This window comes from Sarcophilus harrisii, chromosome 3 (genome assembly GCF_902635505.1).
Source record: "Sarcophilus harrisii chromosome 3, mSarHar1.11, whole genome shotgun sequence".
In the NCBI taxonomy this organism is placed as follows: Eukaryota; Metazoa; Chordata; class Mammalia; order Dasyuromorphia; family Dasyuridae; genus Sarcophilus; species Sarcophilus harrisii.
This window is the reverse complement of record NC_045428.1, coordinates 399,929,023-399,953,147: the sequence shown is the minus strand read 5'-3', so window position 1 is coordinate 399,953,147 and position 24,125 is coordinate 399,929,023. Positions and strand designations below refer to the sequence as shown.

At 36.4% G+C, this 24,125-nt stretch overlaps 1 protein-coding gene across 2 annotated transcripts; it reads left to right on the top strand.

Moving 5' to 3' along the window:
- The first annotated feature begins 4,404 nt into the window (after positions 1 to 4,404).
- Positions 4,405 to 20,564, top strand: CDCA7 (cell division cycle associated 7). 2 transcript variants are annotated; one of them, XM_012544825.3, is made up of 10 exons: positions 4,405 to 4,670; positions 8,807 to 8,932; positions 9,347 to 9,589; positions 14,351 to 14,587; positions 14,928 to 15,005; positions 15,760 to 15,954; positions 16,591 to 16,728; positions 18,025 to 18,174; positions 18,980 to 19,116; positions 19,233 to 20,564. In XM_012544825.3, the coding sequence occupies exons 1-10, from the start codon at positions 4,650 to 4,652 to the stop codon at positions 19,267 to 19,269; spliced, it is 1,362 nt and encodes a 453-aa protein (XP_012400279.2). In that variant the 5' UTR covers positions 4,405 to 4,649; the 3' UTR covers positions 19,270 to 20,564. The 2 variants fall into 2 exon arrangements, with proteins under 2 accessions (XP_012400279.2, XP_023355056.1); XM_023499288.2 differs by lacking the exon at positions 9,347 to 9,589 and having other exon boundaries at positions 4,409 to 4,670.
- The last annotated feature ends 3,561 nt before the right edge of the window (positions 20,565 to 24,125 follow it).

Below are 24,125 nucleotides of genomic sequence, written 5' to 3'. Positions count from 1 at the left end.
AGGTAGTCTCTTTCCATCCTATATATTCAGACTGATTGTCCCATCATTCCCACTCTTAGTGATTTTTAACTTCTTTCTGGCCATTGATTTATTCTCTACTGTTTAAAAACCATGACCATGTTGCCCCCATACTTACAAAACCTTATTTGATGCTTTCATCTCCACAAGCTATTGTTATATCCCTTCTGCCCTTTGTAGCTAAACTCCCAGAAAAGGCCACTCTCACCAAATTAATCAAATTCATCATTCTTTGTTCAGCCATTAAGGTGATTTTCTTTAAACACATGTTTTATTCAATAGCATATTCAGTAGTTTCCTAATCCAGGATCAAAAGTAAAATGCTCCCTATTTTGTCATTCAAAATTCTTCATAATTTAGGCTTCCTCCTACCTTTCTATGCTTCTTATACCTTATTCCTTATCACATACTTTTTGATCCAGTGAGATGGGTATATGTACTGGTCCATGAACATGATGTGTTATCTCTCTTCTCTGGGCTCTCCACATTCCTGGAATACTTTCCCTCTTCATCTCCACCTACTGACTTCCTTGACATCTGTTAAGTATCAATTAAAATCCCATTTTTAAAATTTTAGTTGGTTTTTTTTTTTTTTTTCCTGAGGCAATTGGGGTCAAGTGACTTGCCCAGGGTCACATAGCTAGAAAGTGTTAAGTGTCTGAGGCCATATTTGAACTCAGATCCTCCTAATTTCAGGGCTGATGCTCTATTTACTGCACTACCTAGCTGCCCTTAAAATCCCATCTTTTAAAGGAAGTCTTTCCCTCTTATTATACTGCTTTCCCCTGTTAATTATTTGCTATTTATTCAGTATGTAGCTTGTCTATATATGTGTTTGCATAACCTCCTCCTCATTAGATTATAAGCTCCATGAAGGCAGAGACTGACTGTCTTTTGCTTCTTTTTGTATTCCCAGAACTTAGTGCCTACCTAGCACATAGTAGGCACTTAATAAATATTTGTTAATTGATCCAGCTATTCCTCAATTGATGGACACTCCTTGGTTTCCAATTCTTTGTTACCAGAAAAAGAATCTGTTTCAAATATGTTTTGTATATATGGATCCTTTTCTATTTTCTTTGATCTTTTGGGGGGAGAGGATTAGTAGTTGTAAAGCTGAGTCAAAAAGTGTGCACGTCTCTTTTCCTTGGATCAATAAGCCAAACATTACAATATGAAACCATGGAAAGGCAAGACTGTCAGAGGATAGGATAGGGTAGAACTAAGGTCTGTATAGCTGGAAAAGTAGTCACATTGAGGAAAGCAAGAATCTTTCAAAGTACAGTATAATCGAAATGAGACACCTGAGTATAGTTTGGAAAGTTTATTTTTTGTGGGTGAAAGTTAGTACAGGTGGTAATTAGCTAGCCCCTCCCAAGGTAAAGATTCAGGTAATAGAAGTGAAACTTTAAGACTTTGGGGGTTTGCCTGCCTTTGTGTGCCTTCTGGAAAATCACTAACTAGGGAAGGTAAGCCTGTAATTAAGGCATTATTTAAAATAGAAGTCCATGGACAGATTTCAGCTTTCGTAAAAGATCTTGTAACTACAGTTTAAAAAAATTTTTGGTGCTGTTTGTATTATGTGTTGTGTTGTGTTATGATCTATTTATGATATTCATCTTACAAATTCATCCTTGGTTCAAGTTACAAAATACTGAGAGAGAGCCCATGAAGTTTAGGGTTAGCCTTGTTCCCCACAAGATTGCCCTGGATCCACTCAAAAGCATTTTAAATGTTTATTAATTGTTGCAAGGCTCATCTGAAATGGAGCTCACTAAAGCTTTTTTTTTTTTTTTTTTTTTTTTTAATTTATGTTTATTCCAGGAAACAAGTAAGAGAAATTTAGCAATATTGGTTCAGAAGGAAAAAAGATATCTCAGACATATGGAGTTGATCAAAGTTCAGAGAATTAAGAATAAAGATGTGCTTTCCGAAAAGAGCATAGAAAGAACAGTTAAGGCAGTTCATTAAAGTTCTTAAAGTTTATATAGACCTAAATTTGAAGAAAACAAAATATTTGTTAGAAAATGGGAATTCCTTCTGGGAAGTTTGTATATACAAAGTGGTGACAAATTTTAAATTGCATATAAAATTATATATTAGCCAATAAGCATTGACTGAGTATCTACTTTATTTAGAGATGTTATGTGTGTTGGGTAACTTCTTATCTGGTCATTGCATTCCCTCTTTTTCCTTGGAATTTTAGAATGAGGCAGTGTGGATTGGAGAAAGGCTCTGTGGTCTTGGCCCTAATATAATTGTTGATTTTCTCTAATTACTATGTATCTTTGTTCCATCATTTGTAATGAAAATCTGTCACTGAATTTTGTCTACTGGTATAAAACTTAAGACGAAGCACATAGATTTTTACAGGACAAAACTGTACTTCTATTGCAGATTCCTAAAAGGAAGAAACAATTCTATTTATATGTAGATTAACAGAAGAGACATTTTCATTCCTCTCCCTATTGTGTAATATTTCTGTCCATCAAATAATCTTTTAAACAGAGAAATAATTTATTACTTAAAAGGAACTCTGCCTTAATTTTTTGAAAATGAAAGTCATTCTAATGTGAATAAATTATGCCCTAATCCAAGACTCATGGTTTTCATATAATGAAGTATATTTCTATTTCCATCTAGTTCATGTGTATTTAACTTTTTGTGTGTGACATAAACCTCTCTGGCTCTCACAGAGCTTAAAGAGCCCTTCAAAAAATAATGTTTTTAAATGCATAAGATTACAAGGAAAACCAATTATATTGAAATACATTTATCAAAACATTATCAAAAAAAGTTTCAAGCATACTAGGTTAAGAATTCCTGATTTAAGCAATGCATTTATAACAATTTTGGTTTATCTCCAAATACTGCTTATAAATTCTTGTTTTGAAGTCATTTCAACTAGAGCAGTAGGTTGTTGGAAAGTCCTCCATGAACTCGAAGTGAAATGTACTGTATACAAAGTAATAGTAATGTTTTAGGATGACCGGCTGTAAATGGTTTTGCTATTCTCAGCAGTACAAAGATCCAAGACTACTCTGAAGGAAAAATCTATTCATACCCAGAGAAAAAATAGATTGTGTCCGAATACAAATTGAATCATGCATATTCTCTCTGTCTCTCTCAACTTTATTTTTCATTTTTGGGGTGAGTGGGAGATCTGTTTTCTTTCACAACATGACTTATGGAAATGTTTGTGGTTATTTTGGAGGGGACTTTCTTACAACACTAGAGAACACAACCTGTTTCTTCTTCCTCCCCCCCATAAATTTAGTTTCTTATTCATAAGGGACAATAGAGAGAATCTGGAACTCAAAAGTTTTTTTTTTTTCAAATGTAAAAAATTGTTTAAATGTAATGGGAAAATGTTAAATAAATGAGAAACTAAATTTATGGAGGGGGAAAGGAACAGTAGGTTGTGTTCTGAAGACATACAGATATACTATATACAATTTAATATTGATAGTCTCTGGTGTTGTGGGAACTTTCCCCTCCAAAATAACCACCTTAAAAAAAATTAAGACTATAATTAAGTTCCTTCCACCCACCCATCCCGCCCCCTTCTCTTTGTTTCTTTCTCAAACGAAATATTAGAAACAATTGTTACTTTCTGAGAGAAGACTTGAATAACAGGCAAGAATAAACCCTGTACAAAAGCATGCAACATCTCACTTGCACACACGTGTTGCAGATTATAGCAATCGCACAGTTTGGCCCTTAACTCTGAAAGAAGGGGAAAATCCCGTAAGGATGTTTCCCTAACTATTCAAAAAGTGAACGTTTATTTTCATAGTTCATAATCAGCTCTATTTGTGAATAATCCCAATCGTTCCGAAGTTATTTCATCTATTAGTAAGATTTTCATCCAAACCCAGCCATCTATCAGTTGGTTCGATTTTTGCACATCTGAAGATAAAAGTGCCTAACTGGAGAATTTCACTTTCATGCTTTCAGAAAATACTTTCAAACCAGGGTTTAACTTTTACTCCAGGGAATACAATTGCTAGAGAAGATGGTGCGCTACAGAATTGACCGAGTGAAGTGCTGGGTCAAATGTTCTACTCTCCGCATAGAACCCTAAGCAGGAGTATAAAGCACTGAACTGAAGTATCTCGTTAATTCCTCTGGTTAGCGAAATCATGCACTCCATTAAAACCCTACTCTTTCATCCTCCTTCTTCCGGCTCCAGTATTATGCAAATCATGTCAGGAACCCGGGGGCAATATGAACCGTTTTCCCGCCACTCGCTGAAGGACAGGACAGCAAAGTAAAAAGAATAGGATTGGGAGGGTAAAAAAAAAAAATGCTTTTTTTTCTTGAAGGCGGAGCTTCCTAGGGTATTTTCTTCCCTTTAGTAATTAAATTGTGGGAAAACTCTTCGAGGGGGAGGTGGGAGGTTTAGGCCCACGCGTTACCGCAGCGTTCAGGACCTGCGCCTCGGGGCGCGGGAAAGCCGGGGCCCAGCCCCGCCCCGTCCCGGGTCGGGCTCGGCGCGCGCCCCTCCCGCTGTCTCTGCTCGCTCCCTCGCTCGCGCTCCTCTGCCGGCACTCAGTGGCTGCCCGCGCCCTGCTCCCCCGGTGCGGTCGCTCCCCTTTAAAGCGTCCTTCTCGTTGCCTCCGCCGCCACTCATGGATCCTTTCGGCACGCAGGTGAGGGTGCGCGTCTCCGAAGTGCGGCCGTCCGCGCGAGTGTGCAGGAGTAGAGGGAGGAGGAGGAGGAGGAGGAGGCGGGGTGGGGGCCGGTCTGTCCAGCTCTGCAGAAAGACGTTGCTGCACCTGGGGGTTTATGGCGCCGCGGCTTTCCTGCCCAAGCGAGCGGGAGCGGGGGAGACCAGGTCCCCTCCGGGTCTCTGAAGTAGCTCCTGAGAATGTGCATGTGTGTGCGCGCCTGCGAGCTCCACGTGGAGCAGGGCTGCACGCGATCTGTCGCCAGCAGAGGCGGCCCCGAGCTCGGGCTCTGCAGGGCTCTCAGCCCGGGCTCCCCTCCTCCCCGAGTTTGGGGCCATCCTAGGAGGAGTGAGCGAAGGGGAGATGAACCCGGAGGCGGGAAGAGAGAATATGAGAATCTTGCCCCCTTTCCCCAACCCTACCGCTGCTTTTCTTTCTCCCCGCAGCTTCAGCTGCTTTCCTGCATTTGTGCTTGACCCCTTTGCTCCCCTTCTTGCCTCCACCCCTTCCCTGCTGTGCCCACATGCTTGCGCCCCGGTGGGCATAACGGGAAGGAATGGGGCGATAGATGTTGCAACGCCCTGTGAACACTACGGTGTATACTTTTTGGGGGCACGTTATTTGATTTCCGTATTTCTTGTAATAGTATAATAAATCATCACGTTTTCATCTGAATAAAGTCGAAGTTTTATCAACTCCTTTTACGCCTGTTGAAATGCAGCTTCTGCGACGCCCACTGTGATTCCCTACTGCTGGAAGTGTTTCCTTCCCCCTTTGGTATTAGCATTTGTATTTGTGTATGTCCCATCTCCGTCTCTTTGCAAACTCTTTGAAGTTAGGATTTAGTCTTTTTAGTTTAGAGTTCTGGTAAATGGACCTTTTATCCTCCAATCCCTCCACCCCCACCCACGTTCTGAGGTTGTAAGATAGAGTCTTTGAGAAAGGGAACTAAAAAGTGGGGTCTGCACCCGGGCCAGAGCCTTGGGGGTTGGGCAGGAAGGAAAAAGCAAAGCTTTCCCTCGGGGAGGGGAATTAACTGATGTGTAGGAGGTGGAGCTCTATGTTTGTCAGAAGTTGATTAGAAAGTACCCTTGGCTTACTGGAATCTCTGCAGTGACCTTGTGGATTGGAGCAGTTCTGTTTAGTACTGTGACCTTGGAAGAGAAAGGTCTGATCCAGGAGCATGATATTGACTTTATTGCTTATTTTTTAATTAAATGTTTGAAGATGCATCTGGAATCCGAACTCGTGCTCAGATTCTTGTAGTTAACACCTTTTTGTGTCTCTAAAAGTTAACCACATAGTTTACAAAGTTTTATTTAGCTTGTGACACTAGTTAAAGTGTTGCACATACCTGCCAAAAGAAAAAGGCTCTCATTAGAGGCAACCTAGATTTCTAGGTAATTTAGCAGATGGATGCAGAACAAAAAGTCCTGGGAATACGTCAGATGTATAAATGACAGATACAAAGTACTTCCTTGAAATATTTAATGCAGACTTTCAGGGGTTTTTTTTATGCCTAATAAGGAGCTACCAATAACCAAAATACAGTTTTCTCACTTTAGGATATCATCAAAAGATTTATATCTATCCAAAATAACTCATGAAAGTGACTTGGATCCCTCTTCCCTCCCAAATTGCCATAGCATTTCCAATTGGTGCCATCAATGACACTTGCCTACTTTGTAACATAATTATTTGACTACCTGATGTCCCCATACTCAGTTATAAGCTAATACTTATTTTTATATCCCTTGTGTGCTATGCTTTGCACAGAGTTGGCACTCACATGTTTGAATATACAATTAACATTTGGAAAAAGTAAGCAATGTGTGGTGCATTTTAAAGACCTAAAAATTCCAACTCTAGAATTCTTCCACTTACTACCTGGATCACATCTGAAAAGTCACCTAAGCTCTGAGCCTGGTTCCTCCTTTGTAAATGGAAAGATTGCATTAGATATTTTTAACTCCAAATTTATGATACTTGAGTTTAAGATACTTTTAAGCTGGGAGGACTACTTGGCACCTGGGCAAGATTTTGGAGCAAAAGAAAGGCAATTTACTACTGAAGTACTCAGATGTGGGAGGAATGCGTTCCTCCCAACAAAAGACACACTATGAGAATCACAGAGGCCAAAACAAGAAAGAAGTATCATTTTAGCCAGAAGATGGGTGGAATAATAGTGTGAAATAAAGCTGAAAATATCATTTTTTAAATAGTCACATAAACAATTAAATGCTGGCCAAAATAATAAAATAACAATTTTAGATTTTTTTTTTTTCCAGTAAGGGACAAAAATTAAGTTAGAAGTGCACTGGATTTCAAATCTGAGACATTGTGTTTAGATCCCAGCTTTTCTGTGTCCTTGTACAAATTCTCTCTGGGCTTCAAATTTCCTCTTTTGTAAAAGAAGGATTTGATGGTCTACTGAAAAGAAAGATCCTGTGATCTCTGAATTTTGTTTTATAGAGGAGTATGCTATCTTTATCAAAAACCCAACTTTTATTTAATTGTGTAGGTGTCTTCACTGAAATTGATTTAGTAAATTAATGTAAAGGTAAAGGCTAATTTTTTTCTCTGTTCCTGCCAGGATTTTCTATTGAGTAGGTATCAGAAATCTCAGCATCTTATAATGATCATAGAGGTAATGCTAAATTCTATGAAAGTCTCTTAATTTGAAGTCAGAAAACTCAGATTTTAAACCAGATCCTCTAACTTAATAGAATGACCAGAGTTTAAAAATAATTAGAAAGACCTTTAACTGACACATAGCATTTTTGTTGTTGTTGCTAAGATAAAGAAAATGGGATAACATTTTTTATTTCAAAATAAAATTCTAAAATTGTTATTTAACTAATTTTACAGCCTTGGACAGATTTTAACCTTTTGGCCTTGATTTCCTCATCTGTAAGGTACATTCTTGAACTGGGTCATAGATTTAGAACTGAAAAGGATTTGGGATTATTTCCATAATAATCCTCAATGTCCCTCTCAGCTCCAAACCCTGTGATTGCAGTAATAATAATGAACTTGTCCTCACAGTTGAGTTTGATAGATCAGCTCTACCTGCTGTAAATAATGTAAAACATAAAAGTATAGAAAAAGTAACTAGAACACAGAAGGAATATTTGTTTTTAAGAAGTAAAAAAAGTCCCAATGTGAGGTGCTGTCTGGATTTCTGTACTTGTGTTGAATTGAATATAATTGCTATTATTGAGGTATCTAAAAGAAGACTCCCATAAATTGGTTGCACAGCAAGGAGTCTGAAATTCAACAGGTGGGGCTAGAGGCTTAGAATCATCCACTTCTTGTTCAATGCTGGTTTCCAATGAACAAACAGACCCATGTTCATTATTCCATGAGAAATTACTATCTACCTATTAAACACCTGAATGGAATTTCAGACATGTGAATGAAAAATGTGAAATCTTTGAGTATCACTCAGACTTTTTAATACACATGAAAAAGTCTCAGTTTGTTTTGGCATTTGCTCCACAGTATTGAGGCATCTGGTTTCTGAGTACTTGGGCCTTAATCATTGTCCCTTTTGATTGGAATGAAGTTATATTTGGAATCTTTTCACCTTGATCTAGTGGATTTACTAGTGGACTTTTAATCTTAGGAAATGAGCATCTATGTATAATACCAGATCTACTTAGAAAAAGACCTCTTTGGTTTGATTTTGGTGAAGGGAGAAAACAGCTGTTATTTACTTTCAAAATTGTAGCTTTGATAAAATTGAAAGAGTCAGAATTGAAAAATTTTGGGAAAGCAAATGTTTAATTAATATTGAACTTGGAGATTTTAAAGTTGGGTGATAGATGGCTCCAAAGATGTTTGAATAAATTATTAAAAAGAGTAATTTTTACCCCACCTCCACCCCTCCAATTTATGAATAGCATTTTTTATTTGAGGGCATGTTGACCTGGTTTTTTTCCTCTTAAAACTAGTCCTGCTTTACTATCTCATCAAGAGCATATGCAATGGATTCCATTGCCTCATAATGTTTTAAACATGCAAAACTAAAAAAAAAAAAAAAAAAAAAAAAATTGTGTTGAAAAGTTGGACACTGCAGTAAGCATCATATTTAATCGGATTGCCATTTCCATTTTCAGCAAAAGGACCTTTCTGTAAAGAAGAACTTCAAAAATTTCAGAAATGTGAAATTGATTTCCATGGAAACCTCGTCATCCTCTGATGACAGTTGTGACAGTTTTGCTTCTGATAATTTTGCAAACACAGTAAGTGCAGTACGAGAATAAACAGAATTGAGTCTGCGATGCTGAAAATGCCCCAAATGCTTTGTACGTGATTAAAACTGCTTGCTTTTTGCCTACATTTCTATACAGCCGTTATGAAAATACAGTATGCTCTGTAATTTCATTTCACTTTTTGCTGTGGTTCTAGGTAGTAATTGTTGGAGGTAGATTAGCTACTTATTCTATCCTTTTGAAATGTCGCCTAACCTAACATGCCTGATGATTTGCCATAACAACTCAGAAATCATTTGTAAACCCCTGAACCATTTTTCTTTGTAACAAAAGCTATTCTCTTGTAGTGCACTTGTAAATGTGATTTGCTCTCTGCACGGTTTATGGAAAATTGGTTCTTGAAAAGGGGGGATGCACAATGGCACTTATTTATTTATTTTACAGAAGCCCAAATTCAGGTCAGATATCAGTGAAGAACTGGCAAATATTTTTTATGAGGACTCTGATAATGAATCTTTCTGCGGCTTTCCAGAAAGTGAGGCGAAAGACTTGAGAGGGGATTGTGGAATTTTACACAAACCCAAATTCAGGCCAGATATCACTAAAGAACTGGCCACTATTTTCTGTGCCGACTCTGATGATGAATCATTCTGCGGCTTCTCAGAAAGCGAAATACAAGATGGAATGGTGAGTTTCAGGATATGTCAATGTCTAGAATTAATGTGTAGTAGTGGAATGAAATACTTATTCCCAGTCTGATTTCTTTTTGTAGTTTGCCTCCCTTTTTTTGGTCATTTAAGGTGATTTGCCATAAAATAATTTCTTTTAGATAATGCGATATAATTCATGATTTGAAATTTTGATTTTATTATAAAATTCCTGAAAGAAAAACTTAGTTTTAAGGAATATTCATGATGAAAAGCACTTGTCCTTTCACAGCACTGACTCACCACTGAGTTTTAATTGTAAACATTTCTTATGAGTATTGTAGAAATACTGAAATTTATAGTAGAAAGGCAGAGGTTCATTCATTCTATTCCAGAACCTTAAGTTATGTGAAGCCATTAGTGGGAAGTTCAGTTAGTTTGAAAATCTGTTTATGGAAAATTCTTTATCAGGGATGATAAGGATAATGAGGGACCTTTCTTTCATCCAATATTTTTCATGCTTGGCTTTATCCCATACCCTGCTGCTGCTATTGCTGCTGCCATTGCTGCTACCAATACCTCATCATTGCTACTGCTGCTGGGTTACCTACTACCTTCCCTACTTAATTGACTCAAAAAGTTTATTGCTTCTTTGGGGAATCCAAAATATAGAGGAGTGTGCTTTTTCCTTCACTCAACTTACTAAAGGGAATATCTTTTGTAACTTAAAACTATTAATTTGGTGTCTGGATTGGAAAAGTGAAATGAAGATCAATGGGTAATATCTTGCAGCCCAATGATTGAGTTTCATTTGCAAGAGTCACCACAAAGCTACGAGAAGGGCTACAGAGGGCATCTAAGCTCATCAGCTTAGAAACAAACCTTGTGAAAAATACATAGGTGACTTAAAAAATATAAGGAGATGTCAAAAGGTGCTTTCTTTAGTCACCAATTTTGGAAGGATAAAGGCAAGCATTTTTAGTGACTTGTATAGAGTGGTCTTTTGCTCAGGCCAAGTAACTGCACTCTTCCTAAAAGGAAAAAAAAACAGAATTAGAGGGACTCTTTTCCCATTATCCAGGTTGTCAGGAGAAATGAAATATTCCTTGAAAAAATGGAAGGTCTTCAAGACACTCAAAGAAGACAGATGATTTGAAGAGGCAGAAAATTTTGATCTTTAACAGGAGGTGGGAGGGGGAAAGAATGTAGAAAGAAGACGGGAATAACTTTTTTACTCTTAGAAGACCTCAGAAATAGGCAGTAGGCTCTTGCCTTGAATGTGGCATGAGTTGGCCCCTCTGAGAAAGAAGCAGCTGCTTGTACTCCAAAGAATGGTAATGAGGTTCTATAGGTAGCATCAGAAGAGATAATCTAATAAGAATTCGAGGAAAAAAAAAAATAGTTTTAATTATTCTTGAGGAACACTAAGGTAGCAATTTTTTGATCTGTTATTAGCCTTCTTAAGAAGTTATGTATCTGGAAAGGGATGGAGCTTCCCAATAATTTTTAGACCTGGTGAGAACTTCCTAATGCATTCACATGAGGGAAAATGATAACATCATGAAGAAGCCTAGAAAACATGAGAAGGCATTATGAAATCCTGGACAGTGGCTGCCAGTGTAAAAGAAGGAACTTTAGAAAAGAGCAGGCAGGTTTGGAAATTGAACACATGGCTAAAAAGAGTGAAATTAGGGGAAGTGAGGGAGAGAAAGAAATGTTAACTATATTAAAGGTTTATTTGTTAAGTTTTTTTAAATGATATGTGACAATAGTATTTGGTCAATTATTTTAGTGGAATTAGTTTTATTTAATAGTAGAAGGAAAACAACTATGGAATAGTATGAGCTATCAAATTTTCAAATGCAAGCAAAATTAAAAACTTCCATCATGAAGAATAATATAACTTAAAAAGTGACTTTTTTCTGAAGGTGTTACACATTCTCTTGTCCTCTCTGTTCTCAGATACCTCATCCTTGGAACATGCTACTTGTTCTCCACAGGGCCTGCTTAGTAACTTTTAAAAGGCTCTAAGTATGATGCTAGACCTGCCATACACCACCATCGATTAATAACCTCATTTTCTTTTTAAATCTTTAGTACTGTCCTGTTGTATTACCCCATCTAGACTATTGTTTGTTGCTGATTACCAATCTAACCACATCTTTACTAAACTATTAACATCAGGACACTTCCTGACCTTCCAGTCCACTAACTCTCCCATCCTCTGTTCCTCCATTCAATCTCAGCCAATCAAAGGGTTGATTGGTTTAAATCTTACTACTCAAACTTCTTCTTTGAAGACATTGAACTCAACATTTTCTCCTTGTAATCTCTAACTTTCATTGCTATCAGTGCCTCATTTCTCTTAATGGTTCTTTGCCTATTCTGCCATTTTTGACTGATTAATCACTTGTCCATCACCCTCTTCTTATTTCCCACCTTTTATTATTTTGGCCCTCTATTTAACTAGACAATTCAGTAAGGACATGTAGCATCACTCTTGAATTCCTTACCCTCCTTTCCTTCTGCTGTGTATACCTTCTCATTCTCGACCTTGGGCTTCCTCTTCCACATACTTATTCCACTCTTTATCCCCAATGTATGTGGACTAAACCCACTACAAATTACTGTTATCTAAACTAAACTACACAAATACATAGCAATCCTTGTATTCACTTCTGATTGATTCTCCATCACCATCTTCACAAAGTTTTTCCAGAGATCAAGTTCCTAACCAAATCCCTCTGCCCTCAACAAGTTCGAGGGACTTTGCCTAATGTTTCATTGAAAACATACATGCATACCAGTGGTAGTATATTTACTTTGAAAACCACAAATTAACATTGTCTGTGTTATGTTTTATTTTGTTAAATATTTACCAATTCCATTTTATCTGATTCTGGTTGCACTGGGAAACAAGTTTGACACTTCCAGTCTACACTAATTTCCTCTTTTTATTTTACCTTCAGTTAGTAACTTAAAATATTTACCCAGAGTTTTTCTGACTCCTCTTTGTTAGCATTTTGTGCAGCTGAAATGATAATTGATTCGGCTGTATTTTCTGATTTTTTTTTTCTTTTCAAAATTATAGAATCTTAGAATTTGGAATAACCTTAAGAGACTTCCTAGTTAGCTTCAAACCCCAATCACTCTTGAGACTGGTCATACAAAAAGCTTCATTGACTCTATGGCCTTTGATTAGCTTTTTCTGGGACCTTTCTATAACAATTAGTATGACTAACCAGTCCCTAGTTCTGTATTTTTCCCTTCTGGTTGGCTTGTATGACACTTCTCCTGATTTTCCTACCCATGTGACTACATTGTTTCCTTTACTAGTTCAGCCTCTCATACCCTCCCAGTGTGACTATCTGTCCCTTCAGTTTCTGTCTTCTTGGCCCTTTTTTCTCTACATCATATTTCTTGAAAATCTCATCCATTTTTCCAATGTACTCAATTTAATATAGACTTAATTCTGAGCTTCTGCCTCCATATTTTCAGCTGCCTTCTAAGTATTTCTACTTGAATATCTGACCTAAGACTTCAAAGTCAGCATGTTTAAAATTGAGCTAATGTCATCTCTTCTTCTAGAGGAAGCACAGTATAAATATGGCATTTAACTTGGAATTGGAAAGACCTGGGTGCTACCTTCAACACTTATGTGCTATATGATTCTAGACAGAAGTGCCTTCCACTTAAGTCTGGTTCTGTATTCATTCCTGTTTCTAGCCCTGATACCACCAATTTCTTTATCATCCAAGCTCATCTTTGATTTGTCCTTCCCCTCACCTTCATATCCAGTCACTTGTCAACTTCTGTCCTTTCTCTTGCCACTATGGTTCTCACAGCGACCAGCCTAGATTTTTTTCTTCATCCATTCTTCCATCACATTTGTGTGCATATGTGAGGCACTTGGAGTAAGTGAGTTGCCCAGAATCACACAGCTAGGAAGTGTCAAGTGTTTGAGACCAAATACTCAGGTCCTCCTGACTTCAGAGCTGGTGCTCTGTCCACTGTACCACCTAGCTGTCCCCAAAACAAATACATGCATGGGCTGGGAATTGAACCCAGGCCTCCCACTCTTGGTAGGCGAGAATTCTACCACTGAACATGCATGCAAGGGCTTCCTGTCCATTCTTGTCAAACTCTCCTTTCTTCAAGGCCCAACTCAAGAGCCATTTATTCCATGAAGCCTTCCTGATCCCACTGCCCAGCCCTATCCTACCTGAAAGTTTTTCCTTTTCAAATTTTCCTCAAATTTTGATTTTCTCCTTTATCCTATCATTCTCTAGCTTGACTCTATACAACTAAATTCTGGTAAAACATGAGTTATTCAGAATTAAGGATTGAATCCATCTTTCATTTTTCTATTTTTTACATTTAGGACAATGTCTTACATACACTAGGTACTTAATAAATGTTTAAATTAAATGAAATTGGATATAGGTAGATGCAAGAGGCTGCTATATATAAGTTCTTTGGTCTGTTGATTAGGCAAAATATATGCATTAAAAAAATGAATTGTGTGACTTTGGGTAGATCATTAGCTAATATTGGTCAGAAATTCCATCTTGGATATTAGTAATAGCCTTTTGAGGATGAGTAATAATATGAGATTATCTGTTTCATTTTAACTAGTAGTGAGAATCTTCAATTTTTACTAATGATGAGAGTAGCAATTACACTCGGGTTACTGTCTGATTTTGATCATCTAGAGAATTGATTGATTTATGTGTTCATTTTTAAATTTTTCGATGTATTGGGTATATGTTGTAAAATTAAACAAATTGTTTTATTTGAACAGAAATTGGATTCGGATGATGAAGGCAGAAGGACTCGGAGTCAAATGAAACGGTTGGGTCCTTTGCAAGTAGCTCTAAAGTTTCCAACCCGAGACCTCAAAAAGTCAAGGAAACAAAAAGCTGCCCCACCAAAAGCCCCTGAGGTTCCCATTCCCAATTCTGATTCTGATTCAGAAGATGAGAAAGGCTCCAGTTTTTTAGAAAAGAGGGCGCTAAATATAAAGGAAAACAAGGCAATGGTATGTGTTCTAGAATTCTGTGTTCAAATCTATTATGTCATACTGGGCTTTTCCCTTCTATGGGATATGTTGTTCCTGTTGTAGTTCATAACATGTTTCCTCAAATTGATAGGTTTTTGTCATTCTGTTGAAATTACGTTTACCCGTTTTGTTTTAGTTAATGCCTGTGCATTAACAAAGAATTCCTGTGCTTTCAGATTATTAGATTTAAAGGTATGGTAACAGAAGAAAGAAAGAAGGAAGACCTCAATTTCTAAAGTTTCTGACTTATGTTAGGAAATTGTTCTAATAAAATGATTTGTTCACTTTATGTTTTTGTTTTTTCCCTCCTACCTTGCAGCTTGCAAAACTTATGTCAGAATTGCAGAGTTTTCCAGGATTATTTACTGAAAGGAGATCACTTCCAGGTAGTAGCCCAGTAAGTATAAATTAATTTTGTTAGCTTGTGTTTCACAGAAAAAGTATGTTAGCAGATTTAATTAGAAGAAAGAACTTTTCAAACTGTCAAGTTAAAAAAATGTTCAGGTTTCTTAATAACACTAGATATGATTGCAACTTTTAAGAACAAAACTAGTATGATTAAGATCAATTAGACACATTAGTGCAAAGAAAAGAAAATTAGCCATCATCCATCTTCACCTTTGATAGATTATTTTCTTTTGATCACTACTGAACATATAGGAAATCTTGGGGCTCAACAGACAGACCACTTTAAGAAGGAGTTTGGGAATAGTACTGGAGATGCTATTAGTTCCTTTCTCTCAGCTAACACTAAATGGATGGCTGACTGCTAAGCATCATGCACTGATGACACAAATATGACAAAAATGACACAATCCTCACCATCAAGTAGCTTATGTTTTAATGGGGGAAATAATTTCTGTTCCTCCAATTAGATACAAAACATATGGAAAGTAATTTCAGAGGAAGCAGTACTCCTTTGAGAAAGAAATTGAAAGATCTCTTCTAAGAGGAAAAAATAGCAACTTCTGTTGTTCTTTAAGAGACTGGATTTTGCCCATACTAATGATTTAGGGCTGGTTCCTGTGGGTACTTTAGCAACAGTTTGATTTAACTCAGATTGTGGGAATGAGTAATATTCTTTGTTTTGAAGAAAGTGTTTTTAGGGGAAATGCATGATCTTTTTCCTTCATGGGGGTTTTCCACTTTAGCAGTCGAAGCCAAATCGAAGGCGCTCCTTCCCAAGAGACCCCTCAAGAAGAAACCCTGAACGAAGAGCTCGTCCACATACCAGGTCGAGATCTCTGATCGAAGGACCCCCAGATCTACACTTAGAAGATGAAATAGATTTTGAGGACAAGTACATGTTGGTGAGAAAAAGGAAGAACATCGATGGATATATGGATGTAAGTTCCCTCTCTTTCTGTTCTGTGAAAGCCTCTAGAATTTCACTGTTCTGCCGTTACCTTCTTGTTTTGTTTTGTTTTAATTTCTATTTATTTATTTTGAGAAAGGTTTGCTGCAAAAACTTGTATTTGATTTAGGACAAAAAGACTAAAATCCCACTCTGATATCTCTTCATAATATGACAATGTCCTAGGATTCTCAACTGTCTTTATAGGAGCTCCTTAGGTCAGATAAGTTCCTACTATGCTGAAAATGTTTCAAGTGTAGACTTGTGATGGACTATATAACTGTCATCTCAGGACCAGTCTGTCGATACAGAGAGTTTAATCAATAGAAGATTGGGCATAGCAATCCATTTAAGGATATATTCTTTTTAAATCATTTTTAAAAGTGCATATTCTTAAGAGTAAAAGGGTTACAGGCTACATTTTCATCATTGAAAATAGTGGCTCTTAGGTTGGTATCGTTTTATCAAGGAATTGTTATATGGGTGCATCTGTACAATTAATGTGATAATTTGTTTTTCCCAACAAATACTAACGAAGATTTTTAGGCTGATTACACCAAAATGCCTGTGAAATTTAAAGCCAGATTAAGAAGTAGGGAAATGATTTTTATAAATTGTTGTGACATAGGATGACTCCACGCCCAGAAGTCGTCGTCCAGGAACCATGACCCTTCCTCATATTGTTCGTCCGGTGGAAGAGATTACAGAGGAAGAGCTGGAGAACATCTGCATTTCCTCTCGGGACAAGATCTACAACCGTTCATTAGTAAGAACCTCTAAATCAGAGATTTTTTAAAATCTTTCTTCTGTCATGGACTCCTTAGACAATGGTGAAGTCTAGAGGCCTCTTTCAGAATATATATAATAAAGTGCAGAGGGTGACAGAAGGAAACCAGTTATATTGAAATAGTTACAAAATATTTTTTAAAAAATTAATCTGGTTTTATAGACTTTAAGTTAAAAATTCAATAACTCTTCCTCTCGGTTAATGCCTTGCTAGAATAAGGTAACCTATTTTTCACTGTATTCACTTCCCCTTAAAAATTTAGTACATTTTGTCTAGACTCGGTTTCCTTTCAAGGTAGGTGGGTGATTTGCTAAGTATACTGCAAGTGTTCAGACCTTCTTGTAAAATCTCTGGACCTACCCCCAATCCCAAACTATGCTTAGGACTCAGGAATAAGCAGAAGATAATATGAAACATATCATGTTGCTCATTTTTTGGTTATTTTTTTTAAACTTTTATAGATTTTATTCATTTACAACATGCTCAACTTTATAGGCTCAACTTGCATAGTTCATTGATCATAAAATTTAGCTGCCCATTTACTTTTTTAAAAAAATTATAGCTTATTATTTTTAAAAATATAATTTTTGACATTCACCTCTACAAAACCCTATGTTCTGATTTTTTCCCTTCCTTCCCCCCTCCCCCAGTTGGCAAGTAATCCAATATATGTATGGTTGGATTTTGTTTGTTTGTTTGTTTTTTGACTGAGGCAGTTGGGGTTAAGTGACTTGCCCAGGGTTGCACAGCTAGAAAGTATTAAGTGTCTGAGGCAAGATTTGAACTCAGGTCCTCCTGACTTCAGGGCTGGTGCTCTATCCACTGCATCACCTAGCTGCCCCTGATTCAATGTATGTTAAACATGTACATTTCCTCTATACATATTTCCACAAATATACTACACAAGAAAATCAGATCCAAACGGGAAGAAAAATGAGAAAGAAAACAAAATGCAAGCAAATAACAACCTTCTGGTTATTTTTTAAGCTACAGAGTTCTGAAGATGAAAATGGAAAATGTCTTCACTATGGTTCATTCCCATTCACCCCCTATCTTGAATCAAATATCATACAGAAGAGAAAGCTGGTGTTTCTTGATTGGATGAAATCTTTGTGTCTGAAGTTGTTTTGCAGGCAACAATTCATTTTGAAGTATAATACAAATGATAGTGAGCTGCTTGAGGACCCACTACAGAGGAGCTAAATCATTAAACCTGTTATTTTCTCTATAGAAACTATGCTTCTTGCTCTCAATCACTGCTTTTTTTTGCTTCAGGGCTCCACCTGCCACCAGTGTCGCCAGAAGACTATTGACACTAAGACAAACTGCAGAAACCCAGAATGTTTTGGAGTTCGGGGACAGTTTTGCGGCCCATGTCTTCGAAACAGATATGGTGAAGAGGTCAAAATAGCGTTGTTGGACCCAGTAAGTGCCATGGAGGGGTTCTTCTAGCTGTAGTTGTCTCCTAGTGAGAGGTGGAAATTCTCGTCTGGGATTTTGGAGCAAGTCAATAAACATTTATTTGTAAAATGGTTCATGTTTCAGACACTGTGCTAAATGCTGGAGATACAAAGAGGTAAAAACAAGAAAAACCAGTCCCGCCCTCAAGGATCGCATTATACATTACCTATTATATGAAATATAAAAATATCCATTATTAATGAATATCCTTTGTACTTTCTCCTTAACTGCTTAAATTTTCTTGGTTGTAAAAGTTCTAAATTTCCCATAGTTTGAATGGGCTTTCCAGAATTAATCAGTAAATTTGGATTTGCTCTGAAATTAAGTAAGTAAAGTAACCAATAGTTTCTATATTAGTTAATCAGTAAACATTTATTAAACATCTACCATTTTTTCAGGCATTTTACCAAGTACCAGCAGTACAAAAAAGAGAACTCCTGCCCTCAATTAGCTTACAATCTAATATATGAGCTAGTTCAATTATAACCTTTCTTGGAGTTACATTGGTTTATTCTGAATGTCCACTGAATTTCCTTCTAGTACTAAGGATTCTTTGTACTTCTAGTACTATGATTCTAAAATATATAGTTCTTAGTTTCAAGAAACTTTGTTCTCTTGGTGGTTGTGCTTATTTCACCCATACTTATTTATTGAAAGGAGCATGAAAGGGATGAAGAGAAAAATGTATGAAAACGTATTACAATTTTTTTTTTAAAATATGTCTGTGGTAACCTTTTATTGTCTGTGTTTAATTTTGTTTAAATCTTAGAATTGGCATTGTCCGCCTTGTCGTGGAATCTGCAACTGCAGCTTTTGTAGGCAGCGAGATGGACGATGTGCAACTGGTGTTCTGGTGTATTTGGCCAAGTACCACGGTTTTGGAAATGTGCATGCTTACTTGAAAAGGTAAGGTATCTGTGGACTCGACTGTTTGTACCTGAAATCAAAATGAACTAACCTATGGGGATCCTGGTGCCATCAAAAACTAGAACTTAAGTGTTTTTGTTTGTTTTCTTTTGCAGTCTGAAGCGGGAATTTGAGATGGAGACTGAAAATTGATGAAGGATTCACTGACACTGTTTTCTCTAATCTTCTTGTTAAGCTTCAGTAGTTTTAGGCAGTTGATGGTTAAAAACTTCAGGGTTCAATCTTGATAATCAGTACATTTTTTGATAGTGGGGGTACATTAAGATAAAATTAAAATCCGTTTTGGAAGCACTAGTAGTATAATTTTAAAGTTGCATTGTAGTTTTTAATGCTTTCCCCCTCCCCTTCACTATCACTGACTTTAAAATGATTTTATTGTCCCTTTAGTATTGATGGGGAGGAAATGGGATGGTTGGTTCATGACTGGGTATAAAACCCTAGAACCTAGCAATATAACAAAACACTTGAAAATGCCTAATTAAGTATTCTTAAGTAACTAACTCTCCTAGTATTTCACATACATTGAGGATTCTGGCAAAAAAGGAGCCTTGGTACTTAGAAACACAGAAAAATGACATGATAAATGCAGAGGATGGAGTATGGTATTTTACAGTCAACTCAACACACAGAGCCTGCACTTTGAGTACCAGGATTTCGGTTGTCACCAGAATTACTTGCTTCTAAACTTTTTTGTATATCATGAAGTTTAAATGTTCATATACTGGCTAGTAAATATCTTTGCATTATAAAATTTCATGTGCTGCATACAGTTATATACTTGAATTGGCATTTTAAAAAATGACAGCAACCAAAAAGAATATAAGAATTCAGTATTAAATATGCTTAACGGTTTCCTTTCCTTTTTTCCCCAGTAATCTTGCAGTTGAAAACTGAACTAACCTTAGAATCCTTGGTATTAGATTTAAAACATCTGCTTTCCCCCCCTTGTGTTTTGTACAATTCCTATGTAGGGTATTTCAAAATATCTCTTAGACTATATTGTATAGAAAGTTGACATAAGTAATAGTCTACAGTGCTTAGCATTTCTGCTTGACTGAAGAAAATAATAGATCATGCACCGAGTTAACTTTAGATTTAAAGTTCTTTACTGCTGACTGGAAAGTGCCTTCTTGAAGAAGGAAGAAATCAAATGGTTAAGACCAAAGTACTTTCTGATCCTGTTTGCCTATGGAATAACATCCACATTTGGCTTTTAGTATTAATTGAATTGGGACACAGGACATTACTGTGCTCTAAGGGGGTGTCCTTTCTACTTTCCTGTACATGTAGCTTCATGTCACAGTTCTTATTCAGTATTGGATACATAATTAAAATCAGAAAATAAAGCAAACATTGTAAATAGGTCTTTAGATCTGTAATGTTCTTTTGTACACAAATTTTATTTTATTAATAAAAATTATTGTTCAGACTTGTCTCTTTTTTCTTTGATATCTTTCAGGGAAAAAAAAAGTATTAAGAGAAATAAGCATTTATATTAATTTCAACCAAATATGGGATTTAGGATGACAACTCAGATTTAAGACTTGTTTCTTACTTAATGGTTCTGTTGTCCTGGGCAGGTCTCTAAGTCTTGATATAAAACTCAAACAAATTCAGGCTATTAATCCATATTTAAAGATCTTTGTGGGCATGTATTGACTTAGAGAACCTGTTCAATTCAAGTACTAATGTAGGCCACTGAACAATACTTAATCTTGATTGAGAACCACTTATTAACATTGGATTCTTTGTGACCCCATTTCGGGGGTTTCTTGGAAAAACTACAGTGACTTGCCATTTCCTTCTCCAACTCATTTCACAGATGAAGAAACAGACAAAAATTTAAGTGGCTTGCCCAGGGTCACATAGCTAGTAAACATCTGAAGTCAAATTTGGAACTCGGGTTTTCCTAATTCTAGATCCAACTCTTACTGTACCACCTAGCCAGCCATATTAGCATTGTTTTATTGTGTTTTCATAAACTTTAAATAATATTTCCCAATGGTGACATTTTAATCTGGTTCCTAAAGTCACATATTTGATAGCTCTGTTCTAACCAAGACTTTAATTTACAGAGAAAATGCTGGTCTGAACTATTAGATAGATTTCTTCACCAGGAATTTCCTTTCAATGAAATCTGAGGTATAATCCCTATATCTAGGTGAAAACAATGAATAAGACTTAGAGTCAGAAAGACCTGGCTTCAAATTCAACCTAAGAATCACTTGTTCTAAAATAATAAACGATTTTTTAAAAAAGAATCTACAAATCTGTCTCCATTTCCTCATTTGTAAAAATAATAGCAGCACCTACTTTCCAGAGTTGTTGGGAATGAGACCATCATTATTAAGTATTTCTTTAACTATTGTCTAAGATTCTTACTTGGATCTTAGATTGTAAGCCTCAGGTGGGCAGAGCCAGCAATCTATGGCCATTTAAATGAGTGTCTATCTTGGTATTTGATTATTTCAATGAATTGCATGTTTTTGGATGAGCCCCCCCCCCCCCAAAAAAAAAAACAAACAAACCCAAAAACCCAACATTACTTTCAACTCATGTGATTACCAAAAGAATTCTCTAAATGGAATTGTTTAGCCTAGTAACCACAGCAAATTCAAAAAGACTCATTTTCATCAGTCATTCAACAGCTCTTTTAAAACCTGCTGTGGATAATATAATTCTAGAAGCCTAAAACAGGGTCTTTGCCTTCAAGGAATTTTAGTTGAATGTTTAGAGAATTAACTGTCTGAACTTAGACTAGTTTTTGGGAAAAGCCATTGAATTCACTTAGATATTATATAATTACCTGCGATTCTGGGAAGCAGGGTATGTGAAATCAGTTTGGATTTACAATCTTGTTTCTATTGCTCATAAACTGCATAATCTGGCCTTTGGTTTCCTCTTCCATAAAGGGGGCTTTGACTTGGGTTAGGTTGGATAGTCCTCCAATTCTGAATCCATGGTGATTCTGTGTAGCAACTATTCCTTGTTGCAAAACAGGGTTTGGGTAGAAAGGGGAGGAAAAAACTTCAACTAACCCAATTGATTTTAATGGTCAATTTAATCCAAGAAATCCTGCATCATCACTTATGTTAACCAATTGGAATTGCTCTTTTTAGCTTAGTTTGTTAGAAACAATGTGATTGTAATAGTATCTTGGAGGAAAAAACATTTTAGTGGACAGGTATTTATTCCTACTCAATGCTAATTATGATGCCAGTGTTAATTTCAGTATTTCTGGCTTTTTCCTCAATGTTTAGTGGAAATGTTTATGCTTAGGAATTTGTTCCTCAACTATATTTGAAAAATTGGATACAGATTTCTTATCTCTGGGATCCATTGAGCCTGGATCTCAGAAAAATAAAAGTATTGCTATTAGTGATTTCAGCTAACTTGACCATTTGGGGCATTTTAAGTATTTCAAGGGAAAAAAAAATTTTTAATTCCTTACTGTAAATATTTTGCAGCTTTCATTACCAGCAAAAACTATTACAAATTGTCATTAACAGCTGCCACTGAACTAAAAACAAAAACCATGGAGATGAATTCTCACTATTGATAAGAGAGAAAGATAATAACTAAATTCATTTAACCTCAGGATGGTTAGAGTATGTACCAAATTTTCTAGTTAGTTGCTTTCAACAAAAGGGCTTAAGAATAGCCTTTTAGGAGAAAGTAGGACCCATGTTGTAGTCCCTGCTGAGCCAACTATTTTTTAAAAATGAAATTTTCATTGTTAAACAAGAGGATTGTTTTAGATGTGTAAGAATCCATCAGGTTGGGTTGCTTTCACTCAGAAGAAACTTTAAATGCAATTTCTGATAATGCATAGCTATAGAAACTGTTGAGAATGGGCCAGTATTCAACTCATTGGTGTTCTGCCAATTGCATGTGTGTTATTAAAAGTAAAGAGATTGGTTTGCTCCCCCCAAAAGAGGGGAGAGGAAGGAAGAAATACATAGTGATTTTTTTGGATCAACTATTCACCCCTGCTCCCCTTTGAATTACTTACGATTTCATAATGATCCTCTGTAATTCTCACTATATCTTGATAACAATATGTGAATGAATTTTTTTTTAAAGCCTCAGCTCTTGACTTAACCACAGATTTACATCTCTCCATTTGAAATTTCTGACTAAAATATTAGAAAAGAGCAAAAAGGAAAGAAATAGAAAAGCCTTTAAGAGCAAGAAATTTTGTCAGACTAGTCTTAGTGGGCAAAAACTGAAGTAAGGATAAGGCTTTGTTATTATACTTATAAATTTTGCTCCTAGGACTTGAGACTGTACTTGGGATTTCACTGATAAAGATAATTTCTGGATGAGGACACAACCTATGCAACATTAGCCAGAATAAAGATCCTTAATCTGGGGTTCACAAACTTTTTTTTTTTTTAATTTTGATTTTTTTCAACACCATTTCTATTTTATTTGTTATCCAGTGTATTTTATGTGTTTAAAAACATCCAGAACAGTCAGTCCATAGGCTTTACTGGATGCTAAAGTAATTTATAACACAAAAGCTTAAGAATCCTCCCTACTAGAGTCCTGGGGTGATTCCATTACTTGCTGGGGGTTATGTTATTAGAAGTATCAGTACCATCCTAAGCAGCATCTCTTCCTGGTTTTAAAACTAGCTCTAGATCAAGGTGGGAACCTTTTTTCTACTTAGGGCCACTTGGATATTTATATCATCATTCATGGGCTATACAAAATTAGCTTATAGAACTCAAGCAGCAGGAGATTGTTTTACCTAATTTTCGGCTCATCTTCTGTGATTGCCTCAGCAAATGATTTCTAGGCTTCATATGGTCTTCAAGCTAGATATTCCCTATCCCTGCTCTAGACTCTCCACCATATTGTTTATATCAAAGTTTGATAGTAATCTAGATTTTTATGAGAGATAGGCTCAAACTTATACCTCAGTATGAGCTGTTTCTATAAAAGCAGTGGTTCTCAAAGTGTGGTCCAAAGAAACCTTGGAGTCC

What these genes read in the sequence shown, in the direction of transcription:
- CDCA7 (XM_012544825.3), top strand. Translation starts at nt 4,650, where the DNA reads ATGGATCCTTTCGGCACGCAG. An exon ending in GCGAAATACAAGATGGAATG is followed by an intron (nt 9,590 to 14,350) that starts GTGAGTTTCAGG and finishes TTATTTGAACAG; the next exon opens with AAATTGGATTCGGATGATGA. An exon ending in TAAAGGAAAACAAGGCAATG is followed by an intron (nt 14,588 to 14,927) that starts GTATGTGTTCTA and finishes CCTACCTTGCAG; the next exon opens with CTTGCAAAACTTATGTCAGA.